General features: G+C 42.9%; 1 protein-coding gene across 2 annotated transcripts in view; it reads left to right on the top strand.

Moving 5' to 3' along the window:
* Positions 1-1531: 1531 nt before the first annotated feature.
* The window catches only part of asap2a (ArfGAP with SH3 domain, ankyrin repeat and PH domain 2a), a 72670-nt gene continuing 55832 nt past the window's right edge, over positions 1532-18369 (top strand). Inside the window, exon 1 of one of the 2 annotated variants that reach the window (XM_022197452.2) lies at positions 1532-2130. In XM_022197452.2, coding sequence (XP_022053144.2) covers positions 2005-2130 — 126 coding nt within the window. In that variant the 5' untranslated portion in view covers positions 1532-2004. The remainder of the gene's footprint in view (positions 2131-18369) is intronic. The other variant, XM_022197469.2, reaches the window with a different exon arrangement.

Here is an 18369-nt window from a genome sequence, read left to right as displayed (position 1 = left end):
ATTTTCCCAATGTGACATTTATGCAGAGACTATCTATAGGCACACATATTGCTGCTGACAGGCGTCATCATATATCAGCAAATCCCAGCTGCTGACACCTCTGATGACTAGAACTAAATTGAAATCTTACACAAACCCTAGTGAGGATAAAGCGGTGTATAGGGAATGGATGGATAGTTTACATGCATCTTTTTTTTAGTCATGTAAATCATATACCCTTTTCAGTAAGCAGACTGTGAGACTGAATGTTCAAATGCAAAGTTTATATCAAAGCACTGACCGATGTTCTCATAATAACTGGCAAGCAAGCTCATAATGTCCAGTGTTAGTTGCTGTAGTTGTAAGTGTTTTTAAGTAATCCAGACAATTCAGCTTCACGCAAAGTTTTATATATTAGCAGAACATTTAAAACAACCCAGCAGCCCATGGGCCAAAACTGGCCCTCCAGAGGGTCCAATCTGGCCCCCAGGGGCCTGCAAAGAGGACAATAACTACTATTTATACATTTGTAAAACTCTAAATTTAAAATATTTTCGAGACCATGACAATTTATTTTGCTCAAAAAGCAAAACACTACATTATTTATCATTCTTTTGTCATTTTGTATCTCATTTTTTAAATATTTCATCTTGTTTTTGTTGTTTTTGTCTTTTTTTTGTCTGACTTTTATCATTTGTGTCACATTTTTATCATTTTGTTTCTCATTTTTTTAGTCATTTAGTATTTCTTTTTTGTTTTGCTTGTGGTTTTTGTCTCATTTTTGTCATTTTGTGATTTGCTTTATTCATTGTTTTGTGTTTCCTTTTTGTTGTTTTGTTTCACGGTTTGGTGATTTTTTTGTCTTATTTGTCCATTTTTTGTTGCTTTTTTGTCTCATTTTTTTGTCATGTTGTTTCTCACTTTTGTTGTTTGTGTGTCATTTTTGGAATATTTTTGTCTTGTTTTTGTTGTTTTTTGTCGTTTTTTCAAGTAATATACTATATCATTCAGCTCCATAATGAACAGTAAATGTTTTGTGCCTTTGTAGACACTCTGTGATCTGTAAGTTGCAATGTGTAAATGATAAACTGAGGCATAATGGTGTTGAAACTGAACTTATTTTTCTTGAGGAATTTCAGGTTGTTCACAATGTTTTGTACAAAGATAGTTCCTTAAATGTAAACGTTTTCAGACTGTACTTTTTTGCACTAAAACAAAGGAAAATTTTGGAGTTATTTATCCGTTATTATGTTGTGATTTTACCAGCCCATTTGAGATCAAATTGAGCTGAATGTGGCCCCTGAGCTAAAATGACTTTGACATCCCTAATCTCAGGGTTAACTTGAAACTGGTGAAGCTATCAGGTCAAAATCTGAAGATTGCTGACCTCTAAAAACGACAAACTACACTACTACAAGGATTTGCTCAGTTCCCGAGGTGCACTTGAAGGCATCACGGGTTCACGCCTTCCATGCATCCTGGTTGGCTCCCGGTTTCCAGCTGCGGCTCTCCATTGGCTGCTGCTCCTCCATTGAATCTCCTCCTCTACCTTTGTCAATTTCTTGCGCTCCCGTTGAAGCCGCGGCTTGTTGTTTCCCGGTACTCGGAAGGACGAGAAGTTACCTCCGGTCTGTTGCAGGGTTGGGACGAAGAGAGAGAAGCCCCAGGACCCACTCGGGAAGCTCGGATTTGATCTGTGGCTGAGTGGAAGTGGATGGAGAAGGAGTAGCGGGGACATAAAGGCAGCAGGGGATATAACCTTATCCATCACCTTGGAGCCCAGCGCGGTGAGGGCGACGCTGCGACTCCGGTGGGCAGCGTGCACCACACCGCTGCTCTGGATCCAACAAGGGAATGACATAAACACACCCAGACATGCTTTCCTGCCCTTCGGTGACATTAATACTGCTGCTGCTCTGAACTTTCTATCCTCAACACACGAGAAGAGGGTCCAGAAAGGAGTTCTTCTTCTTCTTCTTCTTCTTCTTCTTCTCTTTCTTCTTCTTATCTGCAAAGGGATTAATCATGCCGGACCAAATCACAGTTTCGGAGTTTGTGGCAGAGACCAATGAAGATTACAAGTCACCGACTGCCTCAAACTTCACCACCAGGATGTCCCACTGTAGGAACACAGTGGCTGCTCTGGAGGAGGTAAATCAATGTGCTGGGAGTGGGATAGTAGCCTCCAGTTCCCATAAAGCTGAGTCAATATATCCAGTAATATCAGATTAAATGATGTAATTTTGGTTTGTTAAGGCATCAGAGCTGATATAATCTTAATTTCCGCCCCACACATAACTTATTTGCTCCATTTTCATTTTCTAACAAGCTCAGCCATCATTCATCTTCATTTTTATGCATCTATAATGTACCACTGCACAGTTATTCCAATCAAGAAGTTGAATTTGTTACCTCAGAATCACAAATTTGCCTGCACAGTACAGCAAAGGAGAATTTATTTATGTGGACCTCGGATTTAGATGAGCAAAACTCCCCACAAATGGAAGAAATGTGAAGAACTATGAATGGGTCTTTGCTCCAGAGAGGACACACATGCAGTAAATGTGACACAGATAGAAGGCCAATCAACTGAGAGCACACTTTTTGTTCAATTGCAATCCCTGAAGCAATGCAAGAGGCATCATATGCCCTTGCTGCAGTGTACTTCATGTGCACAGAGTGCACTTTGTGTTCCTCCTGCAACTCGCAGGTCATCAGGAGGAAGGACACTTCCGCTTTGTTCCCTGATAGCCATCCTCCGCCTCCCTCCCTCCCTTGTTATGGTTTCCCTACTTTGTGTACAGTACGGCCGAGCCTCGCCCTGCCTGACAGTAAAAATAGAATTTCCCACATGAGTGCCTCGGTGTGCTATGTGTGTTAGTGTGTCTCGGCTCTGCAAATGAGGCTTTCAGGACGTTTGGTGTGGGAGGGAGTTGTAAGCTGTCACCAAAAATGGAACCACGAGAGGCAGTTTTATGCCTTTTCGTTGTAAAAAACAGATGTCTGGATGCATGATTTACGTGGAGGTGAGAGGAGTCATTGGCATCTGATGTCAGTTTTACTCCCACATAAGCACATCTGGGCTCAGTGTCAGCTCTGCCTTAAGCTCCCTGATCCTCCACACCTCGGCGAGGGCTGTGGCTTTATTTTTAACCTGTGTTTGTTGGACGACTGAGCCAGGCAGACAGCCGTACACCTGCTCAGGCTGACAGGTGCTTCACTCCAGCGTCACACACCTCAGCACACATGGATTCACCTCAAACCTCTGCTGCTGCTTGTCTTAAAATGGCAAACAACCCATTGGCTATTGTGCTGTTTAACTAGCAGGTCAGGAGTAATTGCCAACTTGTGGGGCTGAATTGTCGGGTTGAGAATCTAATTGTTTCGCCGCTGGATTGTTGTTGCAGAGACGTTGGAGTAGCGTGTTGTTGTTTCATGTTGACCTCCCCAGCGCTCAGGCTCGGGGAACACAAGGCCTCATTGTTGGGACGACCGGACCTCGCTCACTTTGGTCTGTTTGACTGATTAAACGCTGCCGTGAATGGGGAACACTTCCACTCATTGTCTGCAGGCCTGACCGGCATGTCAAACGCATGGACACATTCACACACAAACACATTTACATACAAGTTTGAAAGCCGGTTTTTGTATTTTCCTGGCATCTTAAAGATGTTTGACAGCCTCGACACCTTCACCCTTCATTATAATAACACATCCACATGGTTTGTATTCATGAATGCCGAATGAAAATGAAAATATTCCACTGCTGCTTTCAGCATTCTACTGAGTTTCAGACATTGTGCTGATTCCGGCCTTCTCCAGAGCAGCAGTTTGCGATATGAGTGCTCACTTCCTAGTTTTTGCCCTTCAGCTGACAGTCGAGGACAGTCTGCCGGGAGCTCTGCAGTGCTGCGCTCCGTGGGCTGCTATATAATTTCAGAAGATGTTTTGTGAATTGGCACCTGTGAGTTATGATAATAAGCTGTCGGTTTGCTGCTGACTTCAAGATTTCTTTCCACACAGATATCCAGAACATGTAGCAGTGGACGGTCTAGATTGTCTAAAAAGATGCCTGAGAAAGCTTTTAATATTCTCTGCTGCTTTTTGCATGAAAACACTCACTTAGAAATGGCAGCGATGGTGCTACTATTGTGCTTTTTTGTTCCACTGAATCACTGATACATCTGTTCTGTTTTGACACGTGTTTCTGTTAACGATGGAGACTCTTTTGTTAGGAAAACGGTGCGATTATTGGCGTGGAAATCTGCTGTCCCACATGGTTTAAGCCCTGCTTGCTGCTGGGGACAAATTACAACACATTCTGCTCCTTAATCCTGTTACCAGCGAGAACAGAGCAGGAACCTGCTAGGAGAAATGATTTCAGGATATTAACCAAATTATCCACCTGCATGTCTGTAGATACAGTCCACGTATCAATGAGTTTGTTGTGTGACACCAATGTGGTAGATGTAAACTCACGGATCTTGCACAAATATATGAAATAAAGTGCATCTGGTGAGCTGTGTTTTCAAAAAATGGCGTACATACTTAGTCGTCTCACCTTCTACCTCAAAAGACCTTTAAAACCGACCTTTGGCTCTGCCTGTTTATATGGAGCCTTTAAACACTTTACGAGGAGAGGTGGCTGCACCACTTTTTGGGTGCACAATGTTGTGTAATCATTTCTTTTCCTAATGCTTAATTGCATCTGACATAATCTTAATTAGGCTAGTAGTTTTAAAAACGGCCCTGCTGTTAAGAGGCCGCTCTGAGAGCTCGTGTGTGTGTGTGTGTACGTGTGCTGTTTTCTTTTGTAAAACCGCAGCAATAAAACCTGTTTATCCAGTAATAGAATATTGGGCCGTGTGTTGTGACCCCACGTTCCACCCCCCTTCCCTCTTTGTGCCCCTACAAAACACTTGTGCTGACTTTTCCTCTGTGCACACTTTCCAGCAATAAGAGCTCTCAGCTCTCGTTTCCTTTCAAAGTCTCATTCAGGTTTTTCTTCTTTTCTAGCGACTTCTTTTCTTACGTTATTCTCCATGTTTGGACTTGTGCTCAGCTTCCTTTGTCAAAAACAAAACCCCACAAGTTCCTTTCTCCCTCAGGCCTGAGTTGACCTCTCGGCGTTGACCTTCCTCGTAGAGATGCTCCCTGTTCTTGTCTCGCTCAGATAGGAAAAAAAAACCTCACAAGGATGTCTGTCCACCGCCGTAAACTGGCAAACATCGTAGCGATGTTGTGTCTATTTTGGCATCTGTGACTGTTATTTCCTGCCAGACGCTCCTAAACTGCTCCAATCAATAGAGTTGTCTCCTTGACCAAATCTCAAGTGCATCATCTTCTTGTTCAGGTGCGAAGACGTTGCGCTTTCGTCTGGCTGAGCTGCCGTGGCAGGCGTTTAAAGCATTAGAGGCCGCGTTAACTTTGCGGTAGAGTGGATCAGTTATTGGTTAACTGTGTATGACATCAACAGGCTCTCAAAGTGCCCATTTAATACAGCGGGTAAGAAATGAATCTTACTCACACCGTAGAAGGCTGTAAAGTATTTTGACTCTTGCATTTACACCAGCCATCCCTACTTGATATTCAAGACGAGCTTTGGTCTTCTCAGCAGCGCAGCCCTTTGATCAGCCCCTTGCAAGCACAATATTTCTCATGACATTACAGCTGCTTTGTGATTTAAAGTTGCTTGGCAGGTGGAGTGCTCTCTTGTCATGCAGTCCTTGACATTCTTTGTAGTTAGTACACAAATACAAATATCCACAAGTTGTTCCCTTCAGGCCCTCTTGGCAAAAAACCAAAGTTCTGCACTCGAGGCACTCAATATGTCAATATGTTCTTTCTGTCTCTGCAGTGTTTATGTTTTACAATGACTAGCACATCAGCTGTGATCATAGCTTTGGTAGTTAGGAGCATTCATACAAAAATGCACCAAACGTATAATACAAAGCACCATAAAATCATTCAAGTCTTTAAAAGCTGTTTCATTGTGAGTTTTAAGCCATCTAGTTCATGAAATCCTTCTCTTTTTACGATCAAGGAGACAAATATGTGTCTCCTGAGGGTGATTAATGAATAAAAGCCCTTCAGTTTCCTGTAGATGCACTGAGATATACTTAAAAAGTTAAATTCTCCACAACATGGAACGCCCAACGGTGAGTTTTTGAGCTAAAAAATGGCTTCAAAGCTTGACATGAGCAAATTTAGTGAAATAATGAAACCGAAGACATAGTTTCTTGACATAATGGCAATGTTAAATCAGATTTAAGGGCTTCCTACCCAGAAATTTAATTGCAAAGCAGACCTTTTGCTGTCCTTCCTTATATAGTGTCAGAAACCCGCTCACCCACTCAGCCTCTCCCTCTGTCTCATATCTCTTTGTCCAGTTTATTCATTTTTCGACAATGAATAACGGTTATTTATAGCCAAGTCAGCTTTTCATGGGCCTGCGCTGGCATTGAGGGTGGTTGGGGGTAGCACAGTCTTAAAGGCCAGCGTCATTAGTCTTCCATCTGGCTATTAATTCATGCAATGGAGGTCCGTCACACTGGTATGCCAGCTATGCATTGTAAGGCACGCTGGATTGCTGCTTGATTTTGTGTCGAGATTATTGGCGAGTACCTCTGGGAATGGAAATAGTATTCACAGCATGCGCGGGCAACTGTTGGTGGTGGCTGTGCAAGTCCATGGCAGCCTTCAGTCTGGTTCTCACAGACTGTTTCGAGCTTGTTTGGTGTGAAACAAAGTAATAGAGCTTGTGAAATGGACTCATGAGTGTTAAAAAAGCCGTTGATGAGTGCCTGCTGTGAGACTTTAGCCTCTCATCTCTTTATAGCACCTCTAAGCCTAATCTCGGGCCACCAGTTGTTTTGGATACATGCTCTAACTTGATATCAACCCTTCCCATCTGTTAACTCAAGATGATGTCTCATTTATTAACCACACTGCTCTGTCTTTGCATAACTGGTTCTGGAAACTGAAAACATTTGTTCTCCTTTACTACTGTGTTGAAATGTGTCATTTAAAGGCCAATGATTTATGGTGGATGTGTTAACATCTGAAGGCAAGTGTGCTCTCGTAACTCTTTTCCATGTGTCAGTCTGTTGGCTTGTGTTAATGCTTGAGTGGTTCGTGGGTGAAAGCAGGACGATTCCTGCCCCTATATTCCAGGAATGGTTGGCGTTAACGGCTGTGACCTGGTAAGAGACAACAGCTGCCCCCTTGAGAACAGGTGGCCTGGAGGAAAGTTTTAACAAGCCCTCAGACAGCAGGATTATCAATGCAGAGACAATCTACAACTAATAGCTTTAGAGGTACACGGGCCGATCTACGAGATCTCACGCACACATGCTTAAATGTGCTGTCTGGCCCAAGTGAGCAGCCCAAACCACCAGCCACCCCGACCAATCTTCAGTATACCACCTAAGAAGCTTAATGCTTGCTATAATTGAAATGGGATTTCTGGCTGGATCACTGCAGTCGTGTCTCCTCGGTTCACCCTCACACTACATCCGCTGTCCCTCGACTTTGCCTTACTGTAGTTAATGCTCCAGAGTAGGCCAAGTATGTTGAAGCACAGCCAACTGTGTTCATTCTTCCAGATCCTGATCTGATCCTGAGTGGGTCGTGAACAGGGAGGCAACAGACCATTATAGCTGGACTCGGGCACTCTTTGAATTGGCCTGTGAGTGTGGTTTGGGAAACAGTAGTCGTCCCAGATGGATGAAATGGGAACCCCAGGTCCCCCCAGGAGGTGATTTAACCAGACTAATGTGGTAGTCAACAACCGGATTAAAATGACTAAAAGATTCATGCACCTTGTACTTTTTTGGCGACATGCTTAGTATTGAGTGCGTGGGTTTTAGACTTTTTGGTTTCTGATATGTTTCTGCTTGTGACTCTCAGTAATTTTCTCAATTACGTCGTCTGTGTAGGTTCTCATTCATCCAGGTCATGGTTATCCAGAGTTGTTTAAATCAATCCACTGGACTTTAAGAACATCTTCAAGGAACTTTATTAAAGTCCAGTGGATTGATTTAAACAACTTTGGATTTCTCAGTTACATTTTGAAGGGAATATAATTTAGTCATGCAATATACGTGGAGGTAAAGGTCCACTTTACAGGAGTGGGATAGAGGTTACAAATCAGTGACCAGACATTTACCTAGAAGACCAGTGTTCACATCTCGTATTGGATGAGAGATCATTGGTGTCAGAATTAAGATTTGTGGTTTGTTGTCGTTTACTTTCAGTTTCCATATCCTTTCTGATTAGGTTGAGCCACAAAAACTAGGTGGTTAGATTTAAGAAAATATCTGGCTTTGTCAGACACTTTTACTAGTTAGAAGGCTGGTTCTAGGCATCAAACGTATTTGGTTCGGGTTAGGTAAAATATCATATCGTGGTCTGGGATTTGAAGCATCTCCTCCATTTTTTTTCTTTAGGTTACCAGAGTAATAACAAGTCCTACCCTGCCTAATGTATGATTGGTTGGCTGATAAGAATCGACAGTGATATAGTGAAATCAATGGCAAAGATGTGTTGATTAGAAATGCATTTGTGGTACGTTACGGGCAAATTTATGTTGCCCTCAAAGCGTAATTGAGAATGCAGTTTAGTTGCATAGGAAGAAATTTTGTGGAGACATGGTTGTTCTCAAACTGTGGTCAAAGCAAAGTCCCTTTTTTGTCTCCATGTGAGGCTGCGATCTCAATTCCCAAGGGACCTTTGTTTGAAATGAGAGGTGTCTGTCCAGCCTCCAGGGTCTAATAATGCAGTGTTCTTGTTATCATCCAGCGACAGGCTTTGGCCAGACCTCATTATGATGCAGCAGCCCTCCCCATGGATCTACCGGGGCGAAGGTCACGGTCCTGTCCCGATCGATTCAAAGCCATGATCTCTCTTATCCCCTGATGGGCTTTGACTGTCAGGATGTGGTTTGTTTTAGCTTTGTCCAGGTTTGTCTGCGTTCCTATCAAGACGTGGTGGTGAATTTTTTTTTGCACTTCATTGGAGCCTGCTATTCACTGTTAGGTCTGGTGAGTCTGTTTTATTTGGAGAAGGGACGTGATGTTGAAAACAATTCTCAAAACTCAGTCCAGTGTGGTGAAAAGCAGTGAGGTTAAAGGCATAGACTGGCTGCTCTTAGTCCTACACATGGGTTATAGGGGGCTGGATATTAGAGCCACTATGGGAAGACGGGACCTTTAAGCTCATCTCATCCATCAGAATGTCCCGGCCCAGATTGCCTGAGACGGCTGCTGTTGACGGCCATTGTTCCCTGACAGGCCCTGCCTCTTCATTAATGAACTCCACCATTGATTTGTAGTCGTGGCCTCTCCGTACTGCTGGGGGCCAGGGTGCGGTGGGAGGCCTGGATCCTCACAGTTGTGTTGTCCTGCTGCCACTTTCACTCAAAGAAGTGACCCAGACTACTTCTCTGTTAGGGGGCATGTACTAATATTAGTCTGATTTGCTCGTGACTCCTGTGCTTCTTTTGAGCCATTCTGCTCCTTTATAGAATTTGTCCACTTTTTGTTACATGCAGTGATCTATTGAGTTTTCCTAAACCACTGATAATGGTCATGACAGATTGGCTGTAAATGAAATATTAATATGGTTCAATATAGCCCATTTCAGACGTGAGATATGAAACATCAGTCTGCTGAATTAACGATATTCTGGTTTATTTCACAGTTTGATTCTGGAATATTCACAACAGTTACTAAGAGGCCGCCTACACACATGATGTATGCCAATACGCATAAGATTGGACAGTATGTCAAGGTTAGAACATCTATGTTGTGGCTTAAAGGAGCTACTAATAAACAAAAAACTAAATTTAAAGTAATAGCAAGTTTATCAGCATTGAGAATAGCATCGATCTGGATCTAACAGCAAATGACAATGTGTACTTTTCATCACTTCAGACATGGGAGCTGTCACCCACAGAGTCCCATTTTATTAACTATTTGAGATAACAACAGTCCTCAGATTGAGTTCAGAACTCCATCACAGCTGTCAGGATATTATTTTGCTGGTAAAGTTGGACCTTTTTTCTCTCATATTAGTTTTTTTACAGGTAGATTTTTGGTTTCAGTCTCATAAGATGGTGGTGTCCTTTTTAGTATTATTATTATTGCGTGCATGGATGCATTCCCATCGCTATATATAGAACGTAACCTGGCTAATCATTATAATAACTACCCAAACCACATTGCTCCTCAAACCTGTATGCCTATTTGTGAATGCAACTGCATGCAATTCCAATTTGTAACGAGAAAATAATAGGTAATTATTACTTGGTCTGATTTATCATTAAGATTGTCGTTGCGACTTTTACAGAAAAGTGAACAGGATGGTTATTCAGACACATAGCCGACATGTTCAAATGCAGGTACATTAATGGAAAGGAGTGCATGTCTGAAAGAGGCTTACAGGTTCAGGTTTTAACTTAAATTTGGTGGCAGTGCACTTTCTCAGTAGCTATCTCTTAATGTTTCAGGCTACCAAAGCCCTAATTTCTATTGCAGAATTCTTTGCAATCGTCCCTCTTTCTCTTCAAACATTATTGCTGCAGCTCTGAGAACAATGTTGCCCATTCTTATGTTACCTGCACAGCAACTTTTATTTGTAGAGACCGTTTGAGTCTGAGACCCTTCACATCATCTCTGTTTGCAGAGAGGCTGGGTTTGTGTCAATCGAAAGTCTTTTCAAGTTGCTCCCAGCGGCGCTCAAAGGGGCTCGTATGAAATCTTTTTTTTCTCTGTGCGTCTGAAGTGTGCTCTCAAGCCCACAATAGCTCTCACACACACACAATCGTGCTCTCTGTAGTGTTTTACTGCGGTGTTGTCCAGGAGAAAGCAGGTCATTTTCCCCTCATCTCTCCCAGGCGTCGTCATCCTCCACGGGACTGTGTGGTAACCGTTGGGCACTTTGCCTCTGGCACAAGCATCTGTGCGAAAAGAGCCAAAGAGAAACTCCAAGGTGAAGTCAGAGGAGTGTTTTTTCCCCCCTCTGCTTATAGCGCAGCACATTTGGTCCTTATTTCCCAACCCTCTCCTTCAAGCTCGGTTTTATCAGCCTCCTGCTAGTTTATAAACTTCATTAAATACTCCCCTCAAAGTTAGCCAGAGCATTTTAGCAGGTTTTAAATATGGTGCCATCTGGTCTCCACGGTGTTTTTTTTTTTTTTTTTTTTACTTTATTCATCATTCAGAGCATGTTCTTGGGCTTGCTCCTTATGTAACCCTTCTTTTAAAGTTTTTTTTTTTACTTAAAAAGTGTGATAATGCTAATTAGAACCACGACAAAACAAAGAAGTAGCCTTGAAACTTCATTAGTAACAGATCGGGGCTCTAAAAAGTGAACTTAAGATTCATCGGACAAACAAACAAACCGGTATCATCACCGCGAGGGAGTGCAGCCGACTGCAAAAAAACGCACGGAAACAAAAGCCCTGCCTGAATCTCTCACCTTATAAAATGTAAAACACCCCGAAAAACGCCTCGGCAGTTAACATGAAAGTTTGTTTTCCCTAACACTTGAAGTACGGCAGTTGATGCTGTCATCGTGGTGTGATTTCTGGCAGCTGGTGGTGAAGGCTGCGGTCCAACAGCGGTCTTTGTACTGTAGTGCTCGCTGAGGAGCTGTAAAGCAGCAAGTGTGCTGGTGCTAAAATACCAGAGGACTCGTAGGTGGATAAGATGTTCCAATAACTTGCAGTCAGGCAGCAAAACCTCAACAGAATCAAAACTTCCGAATGCGACTACTTGCTTGCAGTCAGTGTTGGAGTATTTCTATATTTCCCTGAGTGAAAAAACATCCCTGGCAGTTATTGACTCACAGTAAAAGTCATCACTCCTGCAGCTTTTTAACTCTGTGCTACCGTGTACATCGTCTCCAAAGGCCCAAAATACATGTGTGTTTATGTTAATGAGCTCATGCCAGAGGACAGTAAAAAGCACCCTCCTCCTTTTGCTCTTTTCTCTGCACTGTCCTCGCTGCTGCCTGGACTTTTCCATGCTGACTGCTCACATCTCAGCTGTCTGAGAGAACAGAGAAACCCTGCACCCATGGCCTGTTAGCAGTCAGCTCGATGGAACCCACTTCTGTCCAAATATTGACTTTTCTCTCTCAGCACGGAGAAAAGTTGTGAATGAAACACTTGAAAGGGCGTTTTAGGATTTTGTACAGTGAATTCACAGCAAAATCAAGACTGTAAGGAAAAAAAATCTCTCGCTTTTTTTGAAAAACGAGTCGACTCGAGAGCAGCCTTCTTCGGAAGATGCCTTCTCTTTAGCATCCGCAGGCCTGAACTGTATATTTGACATATGTTTTAAATGAGTCACAGCTTTTCCGTCAGTGCTGAGGTACAAAGAGAGAGTGCCCTTCCTGTGTTTACCCCGACTGCAACGCATGTGGAGCTGCAGACGGCAAATCTGTCTGGTTGAAGGCCGGCCAGCTCCAAATACGCTCAACCATGCAACTGCTTTGACGGCACACCTGCAGAAAAGTTGACGGGTCCTTTTTTTTGTAACATAACCGACAAGACTGCCTACGCATGATGCAGTGTTTTAATCATGTTTCTGCAGGACAAAACAATATAGAATACCTTTACATGTTGTCTGAACCGTATCGATAGCCGAGCCACGCTACACCCATGTTTCTGACGGCACAAGGGTCTAGGGCCGCTCGACAGGGAGGGAGGCGAGCTAAAAGGTTGTCTATCAAATCCCTCTGCAGCAATTGGGTAGGTATACAACCAATCAACGCAACGAATAGGCTGACGTAGTTCCTAGAGCACCGGCGGATTGTTTCTAAGTCCCATTAGCTTCCCAACCAGCGGAGCCGTGGAGCCAACTGGTATATTAAGGATTTGCCATATCCCGTCGGCATAAGTCCAAATACGTCTTTCTTCTCAATGAAACACTTCAGTGCCGTCCTTTGTTTATCTTTCAAGTTGAATTTTAGTTTCAAATCTTTAAGGGCTGTGGCCAAAGCCGAGTCGAAAGATAACTGTTTATTGTGCGCCGGTTGTTTCTGTCAGAATCGTCGCGCCTCTGTTGTCACTTCGTTACACCCGCCTTCTGACTCTACACTTCATGGTGATTGGTCCGGCCAGTTTTAGGAGCATCCAACCTCGAGCCTTATGGAGGGTAACTAGACCCACCCTGGCAGAGAATTAAATTTGTTGCCGTGGGTTGTCTAGCGCGGCTAGGCTACCGTATCGAGGCTGTCACAGTCAAATAAATGCAAAACAGAGCTGACCTCCCATACAGCCACTTGTCCTCCTTTTGGACCTGTTAGCAGCTTTTACTCAACGGCCATCAGCATGTGAAAACATCGCAGCTCATTTGTCATATTGTGGAGAAGTGTTTAGTGTCTGAGGGACAGATATGTCACATAGACTGAACAAACCAAGAGATCCTGTTTCAGTTTGTCCTGCTTCTCCAAACAGTGCGGCCTGACCACACCACAGTGGTGAAATGAACATGATAAACATGATGTCAAGTCTCGCCCGTGGCTTTCACATCAAAACCAGGGCTTTTTATTTACGCCTGGTCAGTTGTATCCTTTTAACACGCTCTTTCTGTGTTTTTCCTCTCTGAGGAGAAAGATTTGTTTGGTTTAATCTTGTAACATCTGCTCCCTCGATGAAAGATGGATTACAAGCCGCCATCGCAGATACTGTGCCCGCACATCCAGCAAATAAATTGGATAATTGCATCCTAGACGGCTGCTTTCTTACTCCCTGATTTCCACATTATGTCTCGGGCCGCTTCCTTGCATGACTGTTGCAGAATGGGGGCTTTAAAGGGTAACACAAGGTTACAGAGGCATGCAGACGGAGCCATGATGTGTGTAGAGATGGTGACAGTAATACCTCAGACGGGGAGGATTGCTTGGATTGGCTTTTGTTTGAGTTGTGCGCTGCGTTGGTGACGGGGCCTCCGAGAAAAGCCGTGCAGACATGTTGTCATCAGCAGATAGTTAGCTGGCAGGAACAATGGGGCTGGATCTCTGTCTTGTCTGTCAGTCACTCCAGCGTGCAATCATCCAGGAATGTCTTTCTTCTTCAGACGGAGGAGAGAGGAGCGGAAACCGCCAAAATAAAACCGGCTTGTTCGCTGGACCCTTTCCCTCCTCCTCATCCCATTATTTTCTCATGATGTGAAGTCTGTACTCTCAAGATTCACAGAGGATAAAACATTCTTTTGCTAGTTAAAAGGGCCAAATCACTGTTTTATTGAAGCGAAAAAAACCCCCACAATAATACACAATACAATAATAAAAACCAAATGCTTATGTCTTTCGCACGCAATGATTGTTTACATTTCTCATGCCTTTCGTCACCCACACATTCAGTTTATCATTTTGCAACGAAAAAGGCAAAAAAGAAGTGCCTGGTTCTGGATTTGACCGTGTAATAATTTACTGCTTTTGCTTGTCTCATATAACTCAATATCTTTGTGTTTTTTGTGAGTAGATGGCATTAAAAGGACCAAAATGTTTGATGTGAAAGTCTAAAAAAGTGGAAATTTGCTGCGTTATAAGAACACCGTGCAGTAGTAGTTGCTAAGACAAATGCTAGGCCAGCTGGATTTTTTTATTTGTGGTTTAGGCTGCATTCACGTTCATACAATACAGAATTTTGACTCTGGTAATCTAACATTGTGCTTGCTTACTTTCATCATGACTGCAGTCAAAATAGAAAATATATGCCTACATTAGTTGCCTATTTGAGGCTGTTGTCTGTCAATACTTTTAGTCAGTTTTGGTAAGCAGAAGTGGTTGCGAAGACAAAACTCTCCTCAAGATTTTTTGAAAATCTCATGGAAAAAAGGACAAACTGCATATTGAATGGATGTGTCTGAACCTAAATTCGTGCTGTAATAGAACTGAAAATCCTCAGCTTTAATCACGTTTACCGGATCTTCTTTCCTCCTGTATCACATATTAGATATTATCTGGCTATCCTGAGCTCACAGACATCAGTAACCCGACACGTAACGCTCAACAATTCAGGAAATGCACGAACATAAGTGAATGGATCACCGTGACAACGACCCCGGTGACCCTGCGGTGCTGTGATGGTCGGTGTAGATTGGCTGCAGCAGATGCTGCCCGATTGTAATCACGACGATGATGACGGAGATGATGATGTCATGCCTTAAGACGAGGATTAATTCGATTCAGTTTGGGCATCTCCTCCTGGTCAAAGACTGGACGGAAGAAAAGAGCTGCTCTGTGAGCTGCCAAAAGGGAAGAGAAATGCTGACACTGCTGTCTTGTCATATGAAGTGTGCTTGTGAAGCAGCTCCAGGCTCTGAGACTGAGTCTATTGTAGCAGGATTCAGCTCTGATCCGGCGCTGCTGAAACGCTACATGCCAGGGGGATTCCCCTCTCCGTCTCTGAACAGTGTTTTTGGGGTTAAACGCGTCTAAGTTCAGAGCGATGGCTTCAAACGTGAGGCCTCGAACAAAAAGTTGGCCTCAACAGTGGAGAGAACATCAGAGTGGAAATGTGTGAAAGTGATTGACGAGTTGAGAGTGTGTGTGTGCGCGTGAGAGTGATTTAGAGCAGTGTGTTTGCTGCATTCAGCTGCTTTATTACCCTGCTTGTCTGTCGTCCCGTCACACCACTCAGTGCAGATTGAAAGGGGCTGCTGGAGCATGATGCTGCCGTGGCCGTTAGTGTGTTCGTGTTTGTGTGAGAGTGAAGGAGACCTCGGGTGGATGGGGGCTGAGACGTTGATGCCAATATGCATGTAAGGCTTCAGCTGGTCAGAGTGATTCACAGGCTCATTACTGACATTTTGTGGGGGTCAACCCAGGGTTTAGATGTGGCGGTTTGCTAGAATAATAAAGAAAGTTTATTAGGATTTATGGTTATTTTATACTCGAGACAAATGATGCCAGCATGTGCACAGATGGATGTCTGTCGAATTGCAGTTTTGGAATCAAATTTCACCGAGATAAAGCAACATATTCAGCATGTTTGAGATCTTTTTTTGTGTATTTTTTTTTTTTGCATCGTCTATTACGTTCTCACAGTGTTGTCAAGAATGCCCCAGACTCAAGCAGATTTAGTTTGCATGTGACACTTTTGAGTGCACGCACTACTACAATTAGGGCTGCAACTAATAATGACTTTCATTGTCATTTGATACTATTTTTTAATTAGTTGATTACTTGCTTGGCCCATAAAAATGTCCTATAATAGTAAAAATATAAGGAGAAAAGAAAAAAGTTCAATTTGCTGTCACAGAATACTAAAAAAACTCTAATATATTCAGTTTTATGAAGTTTAAATCACAGAACTTTGACTTTTTTTCTTAAAAAGTCACATCAAACCAGTCAATGGATTGGCAAAATTATGATTAAAAACTAACAATTGATCGATTAACTGTTGCAGCTCTACAGGGTGGGCCATAAGATTCCATACATAGGAAAAATAAACATTGTATACATTTTATTTTGTGCTCTATAGGATTACCATTCTTTCAAAAATGCATATTAATTCATTTTTTCCACTGCTGATGAACTAGCATTAGCTATTAGCATTTGAGGTTATGCTTGTAATGGCGTTAGTGATTCGTTCCTTGAGATGATTTATGTCACATATCTTCACCTGATAACCCATGGCCTTCAAATGCCCCCAAAGATGGCGTCAAACGCATCTTCTAGGGTAAAAAGAAGAGAGGTCCGAGGCACTCCAAGTACCTAAAAGTCCTCTAGTAACTCATGGACAGCAGTTTACGCGTTTCGGCCACCACAAGGCCTTCATCGGAACATCCGTTTTGCTGTTTGGATGGATTTTTTCCACTAGATCCTGAAGAGCACCCGTTATACTTCTTTTTATCCACTGATGCACTCCCCTTTTGCCTGTTTTTAGCATCTTCTAGGGTATCTGAAACATTAAAAAAAATGTGCATTATACAGTTTCCTGTGTATGGAAACTTATGGCTCGCCCTGCACATACAGATGGTATGTAGTGTGGAAATGGAGCGCAGAGTTTTGCTCTGAGCTGCAAAAATTTGCATTTCTATCTAGTTGTACACGTTGAAGATGCAAACGACATTGTGACATGCTCTTTTGTAACACAAACCTGCCTCATGGTTTCCTGCTTTTATCGCAGTCCAGCACATTATTATCCAGCCGCTGCCCAGCATTACTTAATTCACCGCCGTTTTCAAAACCTGCCACGAAACATTAAAGCTGATGCGTTCCGAGTCGTGGCGCTGCTTATGATTATGATATCGTGAGTTCAAATTGAAAGGCAGTTCATCCGAGTGTGAATTTCGCCCAGTTGCAGTGTACTTTGCGAATTAGCTGACAAAAAGCCTCTAATACCGACGCAGTTACATGACACCAGAGCAGAACACATAGCAGCCGTCTGACTGTGCTGACGCAGCATATGCACCCAAAGCTTTAGTCACAGAATGAACAGATTGCTGTAAATCTCTTGTCCGTTTGGCTTGTCTTCCTCCACAAAAAAAAAAAAAACATTCACGCTGCCAGATCGCCCAGCTGAGTGGGCCGGAGCGCTGTGCTGCTGTTCGCCTCCTCTTTTGTCGTATTTTTTTGTAGTTATGAACCTCAACGCTTCAGTTAATTGGTGCAATCAGGGCTACACATGTTTGAATACATCATCTGAAAAGGCATTTTTGCTTTAATGTATTGCGGTAAATGTGTCTCGACACAATTTTGCGGAAAAGTGTATGAATTAAACATACACCCATAATGGATTCCGTGCTCCACTCAGCTGTTAAACACGGTGCCTTGGCTTCAGTACCCCACATCGTCCACGCTCAAAGACAATCAATACACGGAGGATTCAAGTACGGTTTGCAAGCTGGTTTCGAAAGTCATGAATTCTGGGAAAGATTAGTGTGTTCTTCTGAAAACCAGAGATGTACTGGATTGCACGTTTTCTACCTGACACATTTGTTAGCACAAGATTATAAAAAGAAAACTCCATTGTTGAAATTGATAATTTTGAAGGAGAATATTCCTAAACTTGTATAGCATTTTGTCCTTTAGCTTGAAGTAGTGAGTGACTCTCGGTGGCTGAATTCTTTAGGCATCGCGTTTTATATGTAACAAAAAATGCGTTGATTGGATGTTTTCAAGTTCAAAAGTTTGTCCTGCATTTTGTAGTAACCGCACAAGTCACAAAATGACAGTTTGTCACGTGTAGTTTTCATATGCTATGTGGTCAACTTGTTAAAATGTGCATCAGATTGCCCCAAGCATGAATCCCTCGCTCGGTTTGTTGCCCAAAACTGGCTCTTTTTTTTTCCCATCAATACATTTTTGCTGTAAAATCATGCACTCCAGGTCTCATGTTGAGCAGGAAATCAATTTAGATTCTCTGTGAAGTCT

The sequence above is a fragment of the Acanthochromis polyacanthus genome, chromosome 1 (genome assembly GCF_021347895.1).
Source record: "Acanthochromis polyacanthus isolate Apoly-LR-REF ecotype Palm Island chromosome 1, KAUST_Apoly_ChrSc, whole genome shotgun sequence".
Classification (NCBI taxonomy): Eukaryota; Metazoa; Chordata; class Actinopteri; family Pomacentridae; genus Acanthochromis; species Acanthochromis polyacanthus.
Note: the sequence above shows the minus strand (reverse complement) of the source record. Positions and strands in the feature narration are given on the sequence as shown.